Consider the following 13,568-nt stretch of genomic DNA (forward strand, 5'->3'; position numbering starts at 1 on the left):
TTTTTCTTTTGGATTCCATTCCTTGGCTTGGTATAGTGTTCTTGGATTGAGACTGCCTCTGCCGCCTGCCTGCAGTTTCATCTGCATTAGCCAGCCTCATCCTGCAGGCCTTCTGGTTGCTATCGGAGAATCCAGCATCGGATTTGCATAAGTGGCATGACCTTTCTCTCTCTGCCATCTGATTTGCCTGCAGTATGACAGGAGGATTCTTGCTTTATTGCACCCAACTCCTAAGACATTTCATTTCTCCTGCCATCAGCAATCTCTCTGGAAACGGCCAGCCGGCTACTGAGGGCCAAAGATGCCAGAGCAAGAAGGACAGGCATGGACTTTTCAAGCCCAGAATGATGACACTATTTGCACCACAGATGATGATGATGATTTTATTAAATATATATTCCTTAGTGGCCTTTCAAACCATCGTCTTCCAAAATCCCTTTCCTGTTTTCACTTATGTTTCTCCCCTTCTCATTCTGTAATCTCAATCAACACAACAGGCACACCTTCCCTCTGACCAAAATGCCATGTGGACACAGCAGAACAATTAAGTCAGCATCTTGACCTTGTCTCCTGGAAGCTCAGGCAGCAGCTCATGCTAATTAGAACCACAAAGGGCTGACCTCTCCCTGCTCTGACTGGGGTGGAATTAATTCCAGACTAACCCATTAATATGCAAGGCCATCGACATGATTTGCTGGGCCTGGAACAAAATGTGCGCTGGCCTACTACTTTCTAGGCCCCTGTTCCCACTGTAGAAAGGAGAATGGAATGCAGCAAATGATGGAAATGAGGATGGAGGCAGGAACCAGCATGTGTCAGAAGCATGAGACACACAGACACAGACAGACGCGCACACATTCATTGCTTGTTTTGTTGTTGTTAGAAAGCTCACACAGAGACACTGTGGTTGCTAGGCTGGCCATGTGCCCCACTTTACAGAGGACAGTCCTTTATCCGTAGTTGTCCTCTACTGGAAGGACTGACCAGCCCAAATCCAATTTAAAGATAATGATATATCCTATTGTGCCCATGAGCTTGTGGGACTCACCACTTGAGCCACAGGGCTTTGGTGCTTCTAAAAATAACCCAAAATGAGCAGAAACACTTGTTTCCAGAACGGGCTGACTTGTCCTGATCTGGAAATAAGCATTTCCACCCATTTCCAGGATTATCTTTAGAGGCGCCCAAGCCCTGTTGTGCAAAAAGTGGATCCCATGAGTGCAGCAGAACAAGTGGAGTTGGAGCACCCATTGGACACTGCCCCGAGAGACATGAGAAGGGAGAGCAGGGAGCTCAAAGTTGCTCATCCACAGCAAGCATCTGGACAACAGGCTGAGCAGATGCACAGGTGGTCACCAGGTCACAATCTTCCCCACTATGGTGAGATGTATTGCATTTCAATTTAAATCATAGAGTGATTTTCTCTACATCTTCATCTATCAACTAGGACATGCAAATTGTACAGAAACTGCAATCCTCTTCTGCCCTCTTTTTTGGTGATGACTGTCTTCTTTTTTAGCAATGCATAAGTGTCCATCCTAGCAGTTGCTGGGCGTGTGTGGCCCACGTTCTGAAGTGCTTGTCCTCTTCAAAGTTTCCAAGCTCGAACATGCAGTCACTTCTAAATACCCTTGATCCTTCTAAATCCCCATTTGCATCGTCCTCCTCCATTACCAAAGACGGCAGGAAGGTGGTATTAGATTAATGTTCTATATTAATTATAAATATTGAAAATGTGGATGGGTCCCATTAAAAGTCTATTAAAATCCAATTAGAGTCCAGTTAAATTGTTTATAAATATAACGTTAGACCACCCCATTCTTACATTGCCTGATCCCCATCACCATAAAAGTCAGCCCAAATTGAAAGGCTTCTCTGGGCTTTGGGGAAAATGGGAGTTAATCACCTTCTATTTCAAAACAGAGTGAAAATGGTATACTAACAGGATGGAATGGATGACATGTGATGCTGGAATCTCCAACATGGTGCCCATGGACATCTCTCTTGGCGCTCATCAGGCCCCCTGCCCCTCTTGTATTTATTTTATTTCTTAAGACATTTTTTAAAAAATTAAAAAAAACCTCTTTAACTGGGAAGCTGGCATGCAGCAAAGTGAAGTGCTGCCCTCCATCTCCATCTCTATTTGGGTTCAGATGACTGATTTTGTGTTTTGGAGCTCAGATCCCACTTCTGCTTTGTATTTCGGTTCTTGGCCAAGTGACTTTTAGTCTCACCACTTTGCCTTTAGGGAAATGAGTGTTTTGTGAACAGCTATACTCACTGTGGTAGCCATTTTGTGAATGAGCCTACAGGCTGGAGGTTCCCCATCTCTGATATAGACCAAGATTCTGTTTCCAGCAGTGGCCAGCTAATAAGAACATAAGAAGAGCAATGCTGGATCAGACCAAGGGTCCATCTAGTCCAGGAATTGTGTTCACACAGTGGCCAACCAGCTGCCCGCAAGAAACCCACAAGCAGGACATGAGTGCAATAGCACCCTCCCACCCATGTTCCCCAGCAACTGGTGTACATAGCACACTGTCTCTGATACTGGAGGTAGCATATAGCCATCAGGTTTAGTAGCCAATGATAGCCTTATCCTCCATGATTTGTTCAATCCTCTTTTAAAGCCATCCAAAGTGATGGGCATCACTACATCTTGTGGTATCAAACTCCATAGTTTAACTCTGCGCTGTGTGATGAAGTCCTTCCTTGTATTTGTCCTGAATCTCCCACCATGCAGCTGCATGGGATGACCCCAAGTTCTAGTATTATGAGAGAGGGAGAAAAATATCTGCCTATCCACTTTCTCCACATCATGCATAATTTAATTTTGTATACCTCTATCATGTCATCCCTTAAAGACTGTTCAGCCTTTTTAAAAGCTAAACAGTCCCAGATGTCATAACCTTCCCTCATAGGGGAGATATTCCAGCCCCTTGATCATTTTAGTTGCCCTATTCTTCACTTTTCTCCAACTCTACAATATCCTATTTAGGTGCAGTGACCGGAACTGTACACAGTATTCTACGTATGGTCTCACCACAGATTTGTAGGGGAGTATGATCTTGTCAGTTTTATTTTCAATTCCTTTCCTAATTATGCCTAACATGGAATTTGCCTTTTTCACGTTAGGCATAATTAGGATAGGAATTGAAAATAAAACTGCCAAGATCATACTCCCCTTATATGAATCTATGGTGTGACCACACACATAATTATGAGAACATTTAATGGTTCTCACAAAAACTCACAAGCAAGCCATGAAAGCCCCAGCTGTCCCTTTTTGTTCTTTACCCGGCACCTGGTATTTAGAGGTACATTTCCACTGAATATGGCAGTTTCATCTCACTATCCTGGTTAATAGCCAGTAATCTGGTTTTATGAAGCTTGCATATATTGAGCACCTCTCCTTCCCCTACCTGGCTTTTTATCTTCCTACTTGTTCTCTCTCTCTCTCTCTCTCTCTCTCTTTGGAGAATCCGTCTGAGCCTGAACATAATTTAAAGCATTGCAACTAGTAGGGAGGGATGCTGGAAAAATCTGAGATGGATTAAAATGAGGTCGGATTTCTAAGAATCCAACCTGCAGAATCCACTGCAGAGAGACCCCCTCAAGCCTCACAGAGTCCATGGACTTTCAGATGATTTTTTTTTTTAACTTTCCCAAAATTTACACATATTTATTCATATGGAAATGTGCAAGTTTCTGCTTAGGAAAAGTTGAATGGAATGGGGGACAATCCACTAAATGATACATGCTAAGGTAAATTATGTAAATTGTTATGAAACCTCTTACGTAATTATTTGAGTATTTTTCCGCATGGCAAAAAAAAAAAAAAAATCCACATCCCCTCTGTGAGCAGACAATGGAACAAAAGGACAATCCACGAAACACAAATGGAGCAGATTTTACACAGTCTGTATATCCCTACTTGCAACACACACACACACACACACACACATCGCCATTTTGAGCAACCTTGCAGAGGTCAGGGTTAAACCTGCAAGAAGTGGTTGACTTTATGGAGTGGGATTTTATTTCATTTTGCTGGGCTTATTTGCTTTGTCCAGCCCCCGTGAAATAGGGGACCCACCCACTGTTTTCTTTAACTTTTCTTTTAAGTCCTTTTAGATTTAGACCCACCCATTCTGCCACCTTGTAAGTCTAGCTAAGTGAATCTAAAAGCCCCACACTGGCATGGAATTGTCTGGAAGGGATGCAGAAAACACATACAGTGACACCTGGCATTGATGGAGGATTCCCATCCAGCCCCCCAGGCCTCTTCTCCTCAGCTTTTGTGCTGAATGCAGTGAGAGGAGCTTCTCTTCCTCCCTACCGTCACCACCAGGCACAGGAAGGACAAAATTGCAGGTGCTGCTGCAATTTGATGAGAGAGAAACCTCCCACTGGAGTGAATGGCTTTCCTATTACAAATTGCAATTCAAGGGGACAATCCAGATTGGAACTGCAGTGGTGGGTACGAGGTTAATGTCCTTTACCCCACACACACAAGGCATCCCTTTCTGCTATTTGTGTTGGTAATAAACTTCCCATTGGAATGAATGGGAGGTTTGCCAGGCTCTAGTGCCAATTGCAGTGGGGAATGTTTGTATGTGTGTGTGGATGGGGCATGTGTGTGTGTGTGTGTGTGTGTGTGTGTGTAATAAAGGGAATTATTGGATGATGGATAAATAGGGTGTGCTTCTGTGTATGTTAGGGATATCTGGCACAGGGAAATCTGGGTCTCTTGGTGCTTGATGGATTTTCCCCAAGCCCCCAGCTTGGCTTCCATTGGCGAGCCAAGCAGGGGCCTCACCGCCAGAACTTGCAGACTCTGCACAGTAGCAGGGTTGCTGTGTGTGACTCTCTCCTTCTCCCTCCAGGCCCAGGAGAGAGAAGGAGAGACCACACACAGTGACCCCACTGCTGTGCACAAAAAAGCCTCCTGCACTGAGGGCCACTGCATGGACTTGTACTCCCAGTACTGCCATGTGCAAACTCCTCACATGCTCCTTGCCAATGCTGACACTCTGGCAAGGAGAGCATGAGGGGTTTGTGTATGGTGGTAACAGAAGCAGAAGTCAAGACTCAGCACAGGCTGAGTCGGGCCAGCTCACGGACAAGCGAGCTGGAGTCCAGGGGTTGAGCTGCCAATAGGTCGGCAGACTTGAACCCCCAGACAGATTCCTTTGCCATCCCTTGTGTATGTGCACGTGTGCATGGATGATGGATAGGGTGGTACTGTAAGTTTATGAGGAAGAGAGTGGGGTAGCCATGCCCAGTTTTGGTTCCAGCCCTACCCGCCACTAGGGATGTCCGTCACTGGGATGTCCAGTTCTTGTTTGACCCGATGAACTTCTGCAGCATGTACAACTCAATTTGAGTTTGCAAGCCAAGCTGCAGGGTTTTTCCTGAATTCTAGGAACTTCTTTTGTGTGTATTTTTTTTCACAAGTTCTGCCACTGCGCAACTTCCTAAGCAATTTGTGCAACTTCCTGAGCAATTTGTGCAAATTCCAGCTGAATTTGTGCAAATTCAGCTGTAATTTGTGCAAATTGCTCAGGAAGCTGCACAAATCACTCAGAAATTTCTGTAAATTGCAGAACCTGCAGGAAAATAAATGCACAATGTGCCTGGAAAATTCACAACCTGGCCTGACCCACTGCAAACTCATCAAACTCCGCCCCCCAAAAGGATTTCTCCAACATCCCTCCCACCACTAGCATGGGGGCTCCAACAAACTACCACAGAAGAACTGCAGCCCTGGGGATAGGAGGAAAGGTTCCTCATCTGTAGTCTAAATGTACCTTTAGTCTGATCCAACCCAGCTGGTCTTACGTTCTTATTGCGGTGTGGCAGTATAATACTAACTCAGAAACAGAAAGCATTTTGTATGTGCTAGGATAAAGCACTTCTCCATCCAGCCTGCATAGATCCACAGAAAAGCCTGACACTATCCCACTCAAGATGCTGTGGGGCTTTAGCACTGAAAGTAGGCCTAGCAGTGTCCACAGTGTCTAAATTATTGTGATTTATTCTTCTTTAAAATTTCTAATACCCCTTCATGGATCACTGCCTTGTTGTGGCGAAGGGGCTTGTGTAACTCAGTGAAGCCATAAGCTATGCTGTGCAGGGCCACCCAAGACGGCCAGGTCATGGCAAAGAGTTCTGACAAAATGTGGTCCACTGGAGAAGGAAATGGCAACCCACTCCAGTATTCTTGCCAAGAAAACCCCATGGAACGTATCACAAGGCTAAAAGATATGACGCCAGAAGATGAGCCCCTCAGGTCAGAAGGTGTCCAATATACTACTGGGGAAGAGCAGAGGGAATTTCCAAGTAGCACCAGAAAGAGTGAAGTGGCTGGGCCAAAGCCGAAAGGACACTCAGCTGTGGATGTGTCTGGTGGTGAAAAGAAAATCTGATGCTATAAAGAACAATATCGTTTAGGAACCTGGAATGTAAGATCAATGAATCAAGGTAAGCTGGAGGTGGTCAAACGTGAGATGGCAAGATTGAACATCGACATCTTGGGAATCAGCAAACTAAAATGGACAAGCATGGGCAAATTTAATTCAGGTGACCATCATATCTACTACTGTGGGCAAGAATCCCTTAGAAGAAATGGAGTAGCCAATAAAAGGGTGTGAAAAGCAGTACTGGGGTACAATCTCAAAAATGACAGAATGATCTCAGTACGAATCCAAGGCAAACCATTCAACATCAAAGTAATTCAAGTCTTTGCCCCAACCACTGATGCCGAAGAAGCTGAGGTTGATAGGTTCTATGAAGACCTACAACACCTTCTAGAACTAACACCAACAAAAGATATCCTTTTCATCATAGGGGATTGGAATGCTAAAGTAGGAAGTCAAGAAATCACCGGGATAACAGGCAAGCATGGCCTTGGTGTACAAAATGAAGCAGGACAAAGGCTAACTGAGTTTTGCCAAGAGAACATGCAGATCATAGCAAACATGCTTTTCCAACAGCACAAGAGGCAACTCTACACATGGACATCACCACATGGTCAATATCGAAATCAGATTGATTATGTACTTTGCAGCCAAAGGTGGAGAAGCTCTATACAGTTAGTAAAAACAAGACCTGAAGCTGACTGTGGCTCAGATCATGAGCTTCTTATCGCAAAATTTCAGCTTAAATTGAAGAACATAGGGAAAACCACTAAACCATTCAGGTATGACCTAAATCATATCCCTTCTGAATATACAGTGGAGGTGAGGAATAGATTTAAGGGATTAGACCTGATAGACAGAGTGCCTGAGGAACTATGGACAGAGGTCAGTAACATTCTTCAGGAGGCAGCAACTCAATCCATCCCAAAGAAAAAGAAATGAAAGAAAGCAAAGTGGCTGTCTGAGGAGGCTTTACAAGTAGCTGAGGAAAGAAGGGAAGTGAAAAGCAAGGGAGAAAGGGGAAGATAGATCCAACTGAATGCAGATTTCCAGAGAATAGCAAGGAGAGACAAGAAGGCCTTCTTAAATGAACAATGCAAAGAAATCAAGGAAAACAATAGAATGGGAAAGACTAGAGATCTTTTCAAGAAAATCGGAGATATCAAGGGAATGTTTTGTGCAAAGATGGGCATGATAAAGGACAAAGAAGGCAGGGACCTAACAGAAGCAGATGAAAAGATCTCAAGATTAAGAAGAGGTGGAAAGAATACACAGAAGAACTACACAGGAAAGATCTTAAAGTCCCTGATAGCCATGATAGTGTGGTCACTGAACTTGAGCTGGACATCCTAGAGTGTGAAGTCAAGTGGGCCTTAGGAAGCATTAGTAACAACAAAGCTAGTGGAGATGAAGTATTCCAGCTGACCTATTTAAAATCCTAAAAGATGATGCTGTTAAAGTGCTGCACTCAATATGCCAACACATTTGGAACACTCAACAGTGGCCACAAGACTGGAAAAGGTCAGTTTACATTCCAGTTCCAAAGAAGGGCAATGCCAAAGAGTGCTCAAACTACCGTACAATTGTGCTCATTTCACATGCCAGCAAGGTTATGCTCAAAATCCTACAAGCCGCTTCAGCAGTATGTGAACCAAGAACTACTGGAAGTAGAAGCTTGGTTTCGAAGAGGCAGAGGAACTAGAGATCAAATAACCAAAATTCGCTGGATCGTGGACAAAACAAGAGAATTCCAGAAAAATATCTATTTCTGCTTCATTGACTATGCTAAAGCCTTTGATTGTGTGGATCACAACAAACTCTGGCAAATTCTGAAAGAGATGGGAGTACCAGACCACCTCACCTGTCTCCTGAGAATCCTGTACGAGGGTCAAGAAGCAACAGTAAGAACCAGACATGGAACAACCGATTGGTTCAAAATTGGGAAAGGAGTATGACAAGGCTGTATATTGTCACCCTGTTTATTTAACTTATATGCAGAGTACATCATGAGAAATGCCGGGTTGGATAAATCACAGATCAGAATTAAGATTGCCAGGAGAATTATCAACAACCTCAGATATGCAGACGATACCACCCTAATGGCAGAAAGCGAAGGGGATCTAAAGAGCCTCTTGTTGAGGGTGAAAGTGGAGAGTGTAAAAGCTGGTTTGAAACTCAACATTAACAAAACTAAGATCATGGCATCTGGCCCCATCACTTCCTGGCATATAGAAGGGGGAAAAATGGAAGCAGTGACAGATTTTATTTTCTTGGGCTGCAAGATCAGTGCCGACAGTGACTGTAGCCATGAAATTAAAGACGCTTGCTCCTTGGGAGGAAAGCTATGGCAAAACTAGACAGCATAGTAAGAAGCAGAGACATCACCTTGCCGACAAATGTTCATATAATCAAAGCTATGGTTTTCCCAGTAACAACTAGGGATGGTGGAGAATTCCGCCACGGATCTCAGTGAGGCCAAATGCCAGTGCATTCGGCCCCCCGAAATCCATGGTGGAATGAAGCCCCCTGCCCCCCACCCCCCCAAAATGGGCCTGGAATGGAGCCCCAACCCACTACACACGCGTGAAATGGAGCACTTACCTGCTGCTGTCCGTGCCAACTAGCGAATGGCGGCCGCCTCTGTGGCCGCCATTTGCTTCCTCTTCATAGACGTGATAGGCTACGTAAATACTTACATAGCCTATCACAGCTAACGCAAGGATGCCTTTACAGTGAAAAAAAAAGGGGAATGCGAATAGCGTAGTGGTTTTTCTTTTTTAAATACTTACGTAGCCTATCATGGCAAGGTAAAAAAGAAAAACCACTACGCTATTCGCATTCCCCTTTTTTTTCGCTGTAATAGCTTACGTAAATATTTACGTAGCCTAAAATGGTGAAAAAAAGGAATGCAAATGGTGGCCACCGTAGCCACCACCATTTGCATATGCTTTTTTTTTTTACTTTGCCATGATAGGCTATGTAAATATTTACATAGCCTATCACGGTTGAATACAGGGACACAAACGGCGGCAGCTACGGCAGCCGCCATTTGCGTCCCTGCTGCCCAGCAGCCGGATGTCTGGCTGCGGGCAGAGATGGCCGGCGGCTCCATGGAATCCTCACAGAGCGGAGCCGGCCGGGCAGGACTCTGGAGGGAGGGACGGAGCGCCTCCCCCCCACCGTGAAGCAGATCCACGAAACGGTAAGTAACTTTCATACATCCCTAGTAGCAACGTATGGCTGTGAGAGCTGGACTATAAGGAAGGCTGAGTGCTGAAGAATTGATGCTTTCGAACTGTGGTGCTGGAGAAGACTCTTATGAGTCCCCTGGACTGCAGAGAGATCAAATCAGTCAATCCTAAAGGAAATCAACCCTGACTGCTCATTGGAAGGACAGATACTGAAGCTGAAGCTCAAATATTTTGGCCACCTAATGCGAAGAGAAAAGTCACTGGAAAAGACCCTGAAGCTGGGAAAGATTGAAGGCAAAAGGAGAAGGGGACGGCAGAGGATGAGATGGCTAGATAGCATCACCGATGCAATGAATATGAACCTGAGCACACTCCAGGAGGGAGCGGAGGACAGGAAGGCCTGGCGTGCTATGGTCCATGGGGTCACGAAGAGTCGGACACGACTTAACGACTGAACAACAACAACAAAATTTCTAAAACATCCATCATCCAAACAGATTCCAGGGTGGTGTGGAATAATTAAGTAAGTAAGTATAGTGCAAATGACAAACTATCATTCATACAACTAATAAAATGGATAGGCAACAAAACTATAAAAGTATAAACAGACAGGGGCCATAAAACCATATTTAACACACCTGAGCAGATAGAAATGTCTTGACCAGGCACCAAAAAGAGTGTACTGTTGGCATTTGCAGATGGGGAGGGTATTCCACCAAGAAGACTGTCTCTCTTGCACATACATAATACATGTCACTATTTTATGGTATTTAGAGGAGGATCTCATTTGAAGATCTTGATGCATGGGAAGGCTGGTATTGGAGGAGGCGCTCCTTCAGATATTTGGGTACCAAGCCATTTAGGTAAGCACCAGCACTTTAATTGAGCTTGGAAGGGAATAGACAGCAAATGTAATCCTTCCAGAATTGGTGTAATACCTAACTAACCCAGTCAAAATTCTAGCAACCAAATTCTGGAGTAATTGAAACTTCCAAGTTTTCTGCAAGGGCAGCCCCACATATTCTTCCTTGCAGTGCTCCAAATAAGAGGCTGCCAGTGTATGGTTCACTATATAGCCGGGCTATCACTGTGAACCAGCTGAGGGTGGTTAAAGGTATTCCATGCCACTGAAGTCCGATGGTCCTCCAATAACCATGTTTGATCAAGGAGTGTTCCCAAGGGGAGTACCTGTTATTTTGGGGACAGTGCACTGCAACCCTGTCCAGAACAGATTGAACACCATTTTCCCAAATCTCAGACAAATCTAACCACAGAGCCTCCATCATCTCAGGATTCAGTGATTGGGCCCTCATCCAGGCCATTATCTAATCCAGACAATGGTTCAGCACCTGCACAATCTCACCTGACCCAGATGACAAAGAAAAATAGATCTGGGTGACGTCAGCACACTCACCCCTAACCCTCAGAGGATCTCATCCACTGGCTTCATATAGATATTGAAAAGCATGGTGGATAAGATGGAACTTTATGAGATTCCTCTCCTGAAGTGGCATGGGGCCAAGAAGAAATCCCCCACTGCTACCTTCTGGAACCAATCCTGCAGGTATGAGTGGACCCGCTTTAGCACCATCTCCCCTAATCTGGTCCAATAAGATACCATGGTTGATGGTATCAAAAGCCACTGAGACACCAAGGAAAATCAACAGGGTCACTCTCTCCCCATCTCTCTCCCAAAAGAGGTTATCTGTCAGGACAACCAAGGCTGTTTCAGTGCCAAGTACAAGCCTGAATCTGGTTTGAAATGGGTCCAGATAATCAATTTCATCCATGAGCACCTAGAGTTGACCAGCCATCACCTTCTCAAGTACCTACCTTGCCACAAAAGGGGATAGTCATCATACCTGTTTCAACCTTCAGGGTCCAGTGAAGATTTCTTAAAGAGTGGATCTCACACCCACCTCTTTCAAAGCAGATCCCTCCCTCAACAAGGCATCAATCAGTTCCTGGATCCATCAAGACAAGTAGCCAAGTTGGGCAAGGGTCAAGAATATAGGAGGCTGGTCAAACACCTCCAAGCACTTTTTCCACATCCTCAGGCCACATCAGTTGAAACTAAGACTAGATGGTGTTCTGGATACCTCCAGAGGAACTTTGTCAGTCATCAAGTTCAGAGTGAATAGGAGCAACTTTATCCTCAAAGTGCCTTGTAAACTTTTCACAGCAGTTTCCCAAAGGTTCTAATATATCCTTGCCTGGATGTCAAGATAGTCAGCACCAAGAAAAGCTCTGCCAGATGCCTACTTGAGGATACAGTGATGATGGAGAAATAGGATTGCTTTGCCACCATCACTGCCACAAAGAAGACATGATAATATGTTCTTACTTATATCTGGCCATAGATTTGCACCATCTGCATTCTGGTGGTCATCCTTCTGGTTTCATTGCCCCAGCACCCTGATAAACCAGGGAGCTGGTTGGGCTCTACAGCACAAGAATGACCATATGGGAGCAATCGTATCAACCTTTCCGTCTCACTATTCCACAGTGTGAACAGAGTTTCCACAGGAGTGCCAGCCATGTCAACAGGACACTCCCCCAGAGCATTCAGGAATCCACTTGATTCCATAAGTCCCCAGGGTCAGGCCAACATAATGGGTCCACCACCCTGCAGAGTTTAAGAAATTCTAAATTTACTACTTAGCATAGCATCAGAATAACTTTTTAAAAGAGTGAGGAGGTATAGGAATTGCAGCCTGTACTAGGCACCTGTCTGGGCTGATGTGTATGTCTCAATTCCCAGAGCCTGATGTAGCTACCATTAAAACCAAGCAAAAAATTCAGATCAGATCTGACAGGAGATTAATTCTGTGCCAAGCAGCACTCGTGCTCCTCTCATAAAACATTACAAAAAAGATGAAGCTTTAGAATCCTGGCTCCCCGGTGATAGCACCTGGGCAACCTTTGGTATTTGGCAGTGTGAAGGGTTGGCACTGGAGTGCCATAGATGCGGGTGCCCTCTTGATATGCATACGAAAGCATCTTCAGTGCAGCATGGTAATGAGCATTTAAATATCCCATTTTATTAATATGCATGGCCTGTCTGAGTAGAGAGAATTAAATGTGCTGATTGAAAGCATGCCTTGTGATAAATGATAAATATCACAGAAATTGAAGCAAACAAGGAAGCAAGCCCAGGTCTAGTTCTGGAATTTGCTAGAGCACCAACGGAATCCTTCCTTCTCATTTGCACCCCAAAAGGACAGGTGGTGTGAAAACATTCACCGTTTGCCTACCCCACCTGCCTCCCAGGTTTAGGTGCCTCACTGGGGTGTTTTGCCCAAGGGCCCCTATGGAGCAAGTAACACATTGTGAACATAACATTCATAACACCTCATCAAGCTTTGATTGCAGGGTGACATTTCTTTAATTTTGTCCCACTCTGTCCAGAGGTCTCAGGATATGTAGCAAGATTTTGAAAGCCCCAAATCATAGCAGATGCTTAAAAAAATAAAATGCATTCACTTGACTTGTAAATGGATGTGTGGGAATTGAAATGTATTATCTTCTCCCTCTTCTCTCTTTTATTATTAGCTATTTTTGTGTTTCACTGTTAGTCTTGACATGTTCAGTTTGTTCACTGCCTTGAGCATTGCTTTTAATGAAAATGCAGGATACTCTCGATCAATAGGTCCGCTTTCAGTGCCAAGGGCCGGTCCTGTTCCAAACCCTGCAACATACTACTGTGGAGTGCTGCCCTCTCTTTCCAAAAGTAGTAATTGTTTCTTTTCTTTCTCCTGCAGACAGTGCTCCGAGATGGCAAGAGAGAGAGCATCATGAGCATGCTTTTTGTCTCCCCATCCGACATTGAGAATGGTCAGACCATTGTTTGCCGGGCCACCAACAAGGCCATTCCTAGTGGGAAGGAGACCTCTGTCACCATTGACATTCAACGTGAGTGTGTTAACTGGTATAAGTTATTTTCCCTAGTAAGCATGTA

At 44.6% G+C, this 13,568-nt stretch overlaps 1 protein-coding gene across 2 annotated transcripts in view; it reads left to right on the top strand.

Annotated features, from left to right (window-relative positions):
* Positions 1–13,568, top strand: part of KIRREL3 (kirre like nephrin family adhesion molecule 3) — a 1,205,284-nt gene that overhangs the window by 949,712 nt on the left and 242,004 nt on the right. For both annotated transcript variants that reach the window (XM_084803705.1, XM_084803706.1), the window contains exon 6: positions 13,372–13,522. In XM_084803705.1, the coding sequence (XP_084659831.1) occupies positions 13,372–13,522 (151 nt within the window). The remainder of the gene's footprint in view (positions 1–13,371; positions 13,523–13,568) is intronic.

This window comes from Heloderma suspectum, chromosome 6 (assembly GCF_057233095.1).
Source record: "Heloderma suspectum isolate Gila_16-S chromosome 6, 16-S_ref, whole genome shotgun sequence".
NCBI lineage: Eukaryota > Metazoa > Chordata > Lepidosauria > Squamata > Helodermatidae > Heloderma > Heloderma suspectum.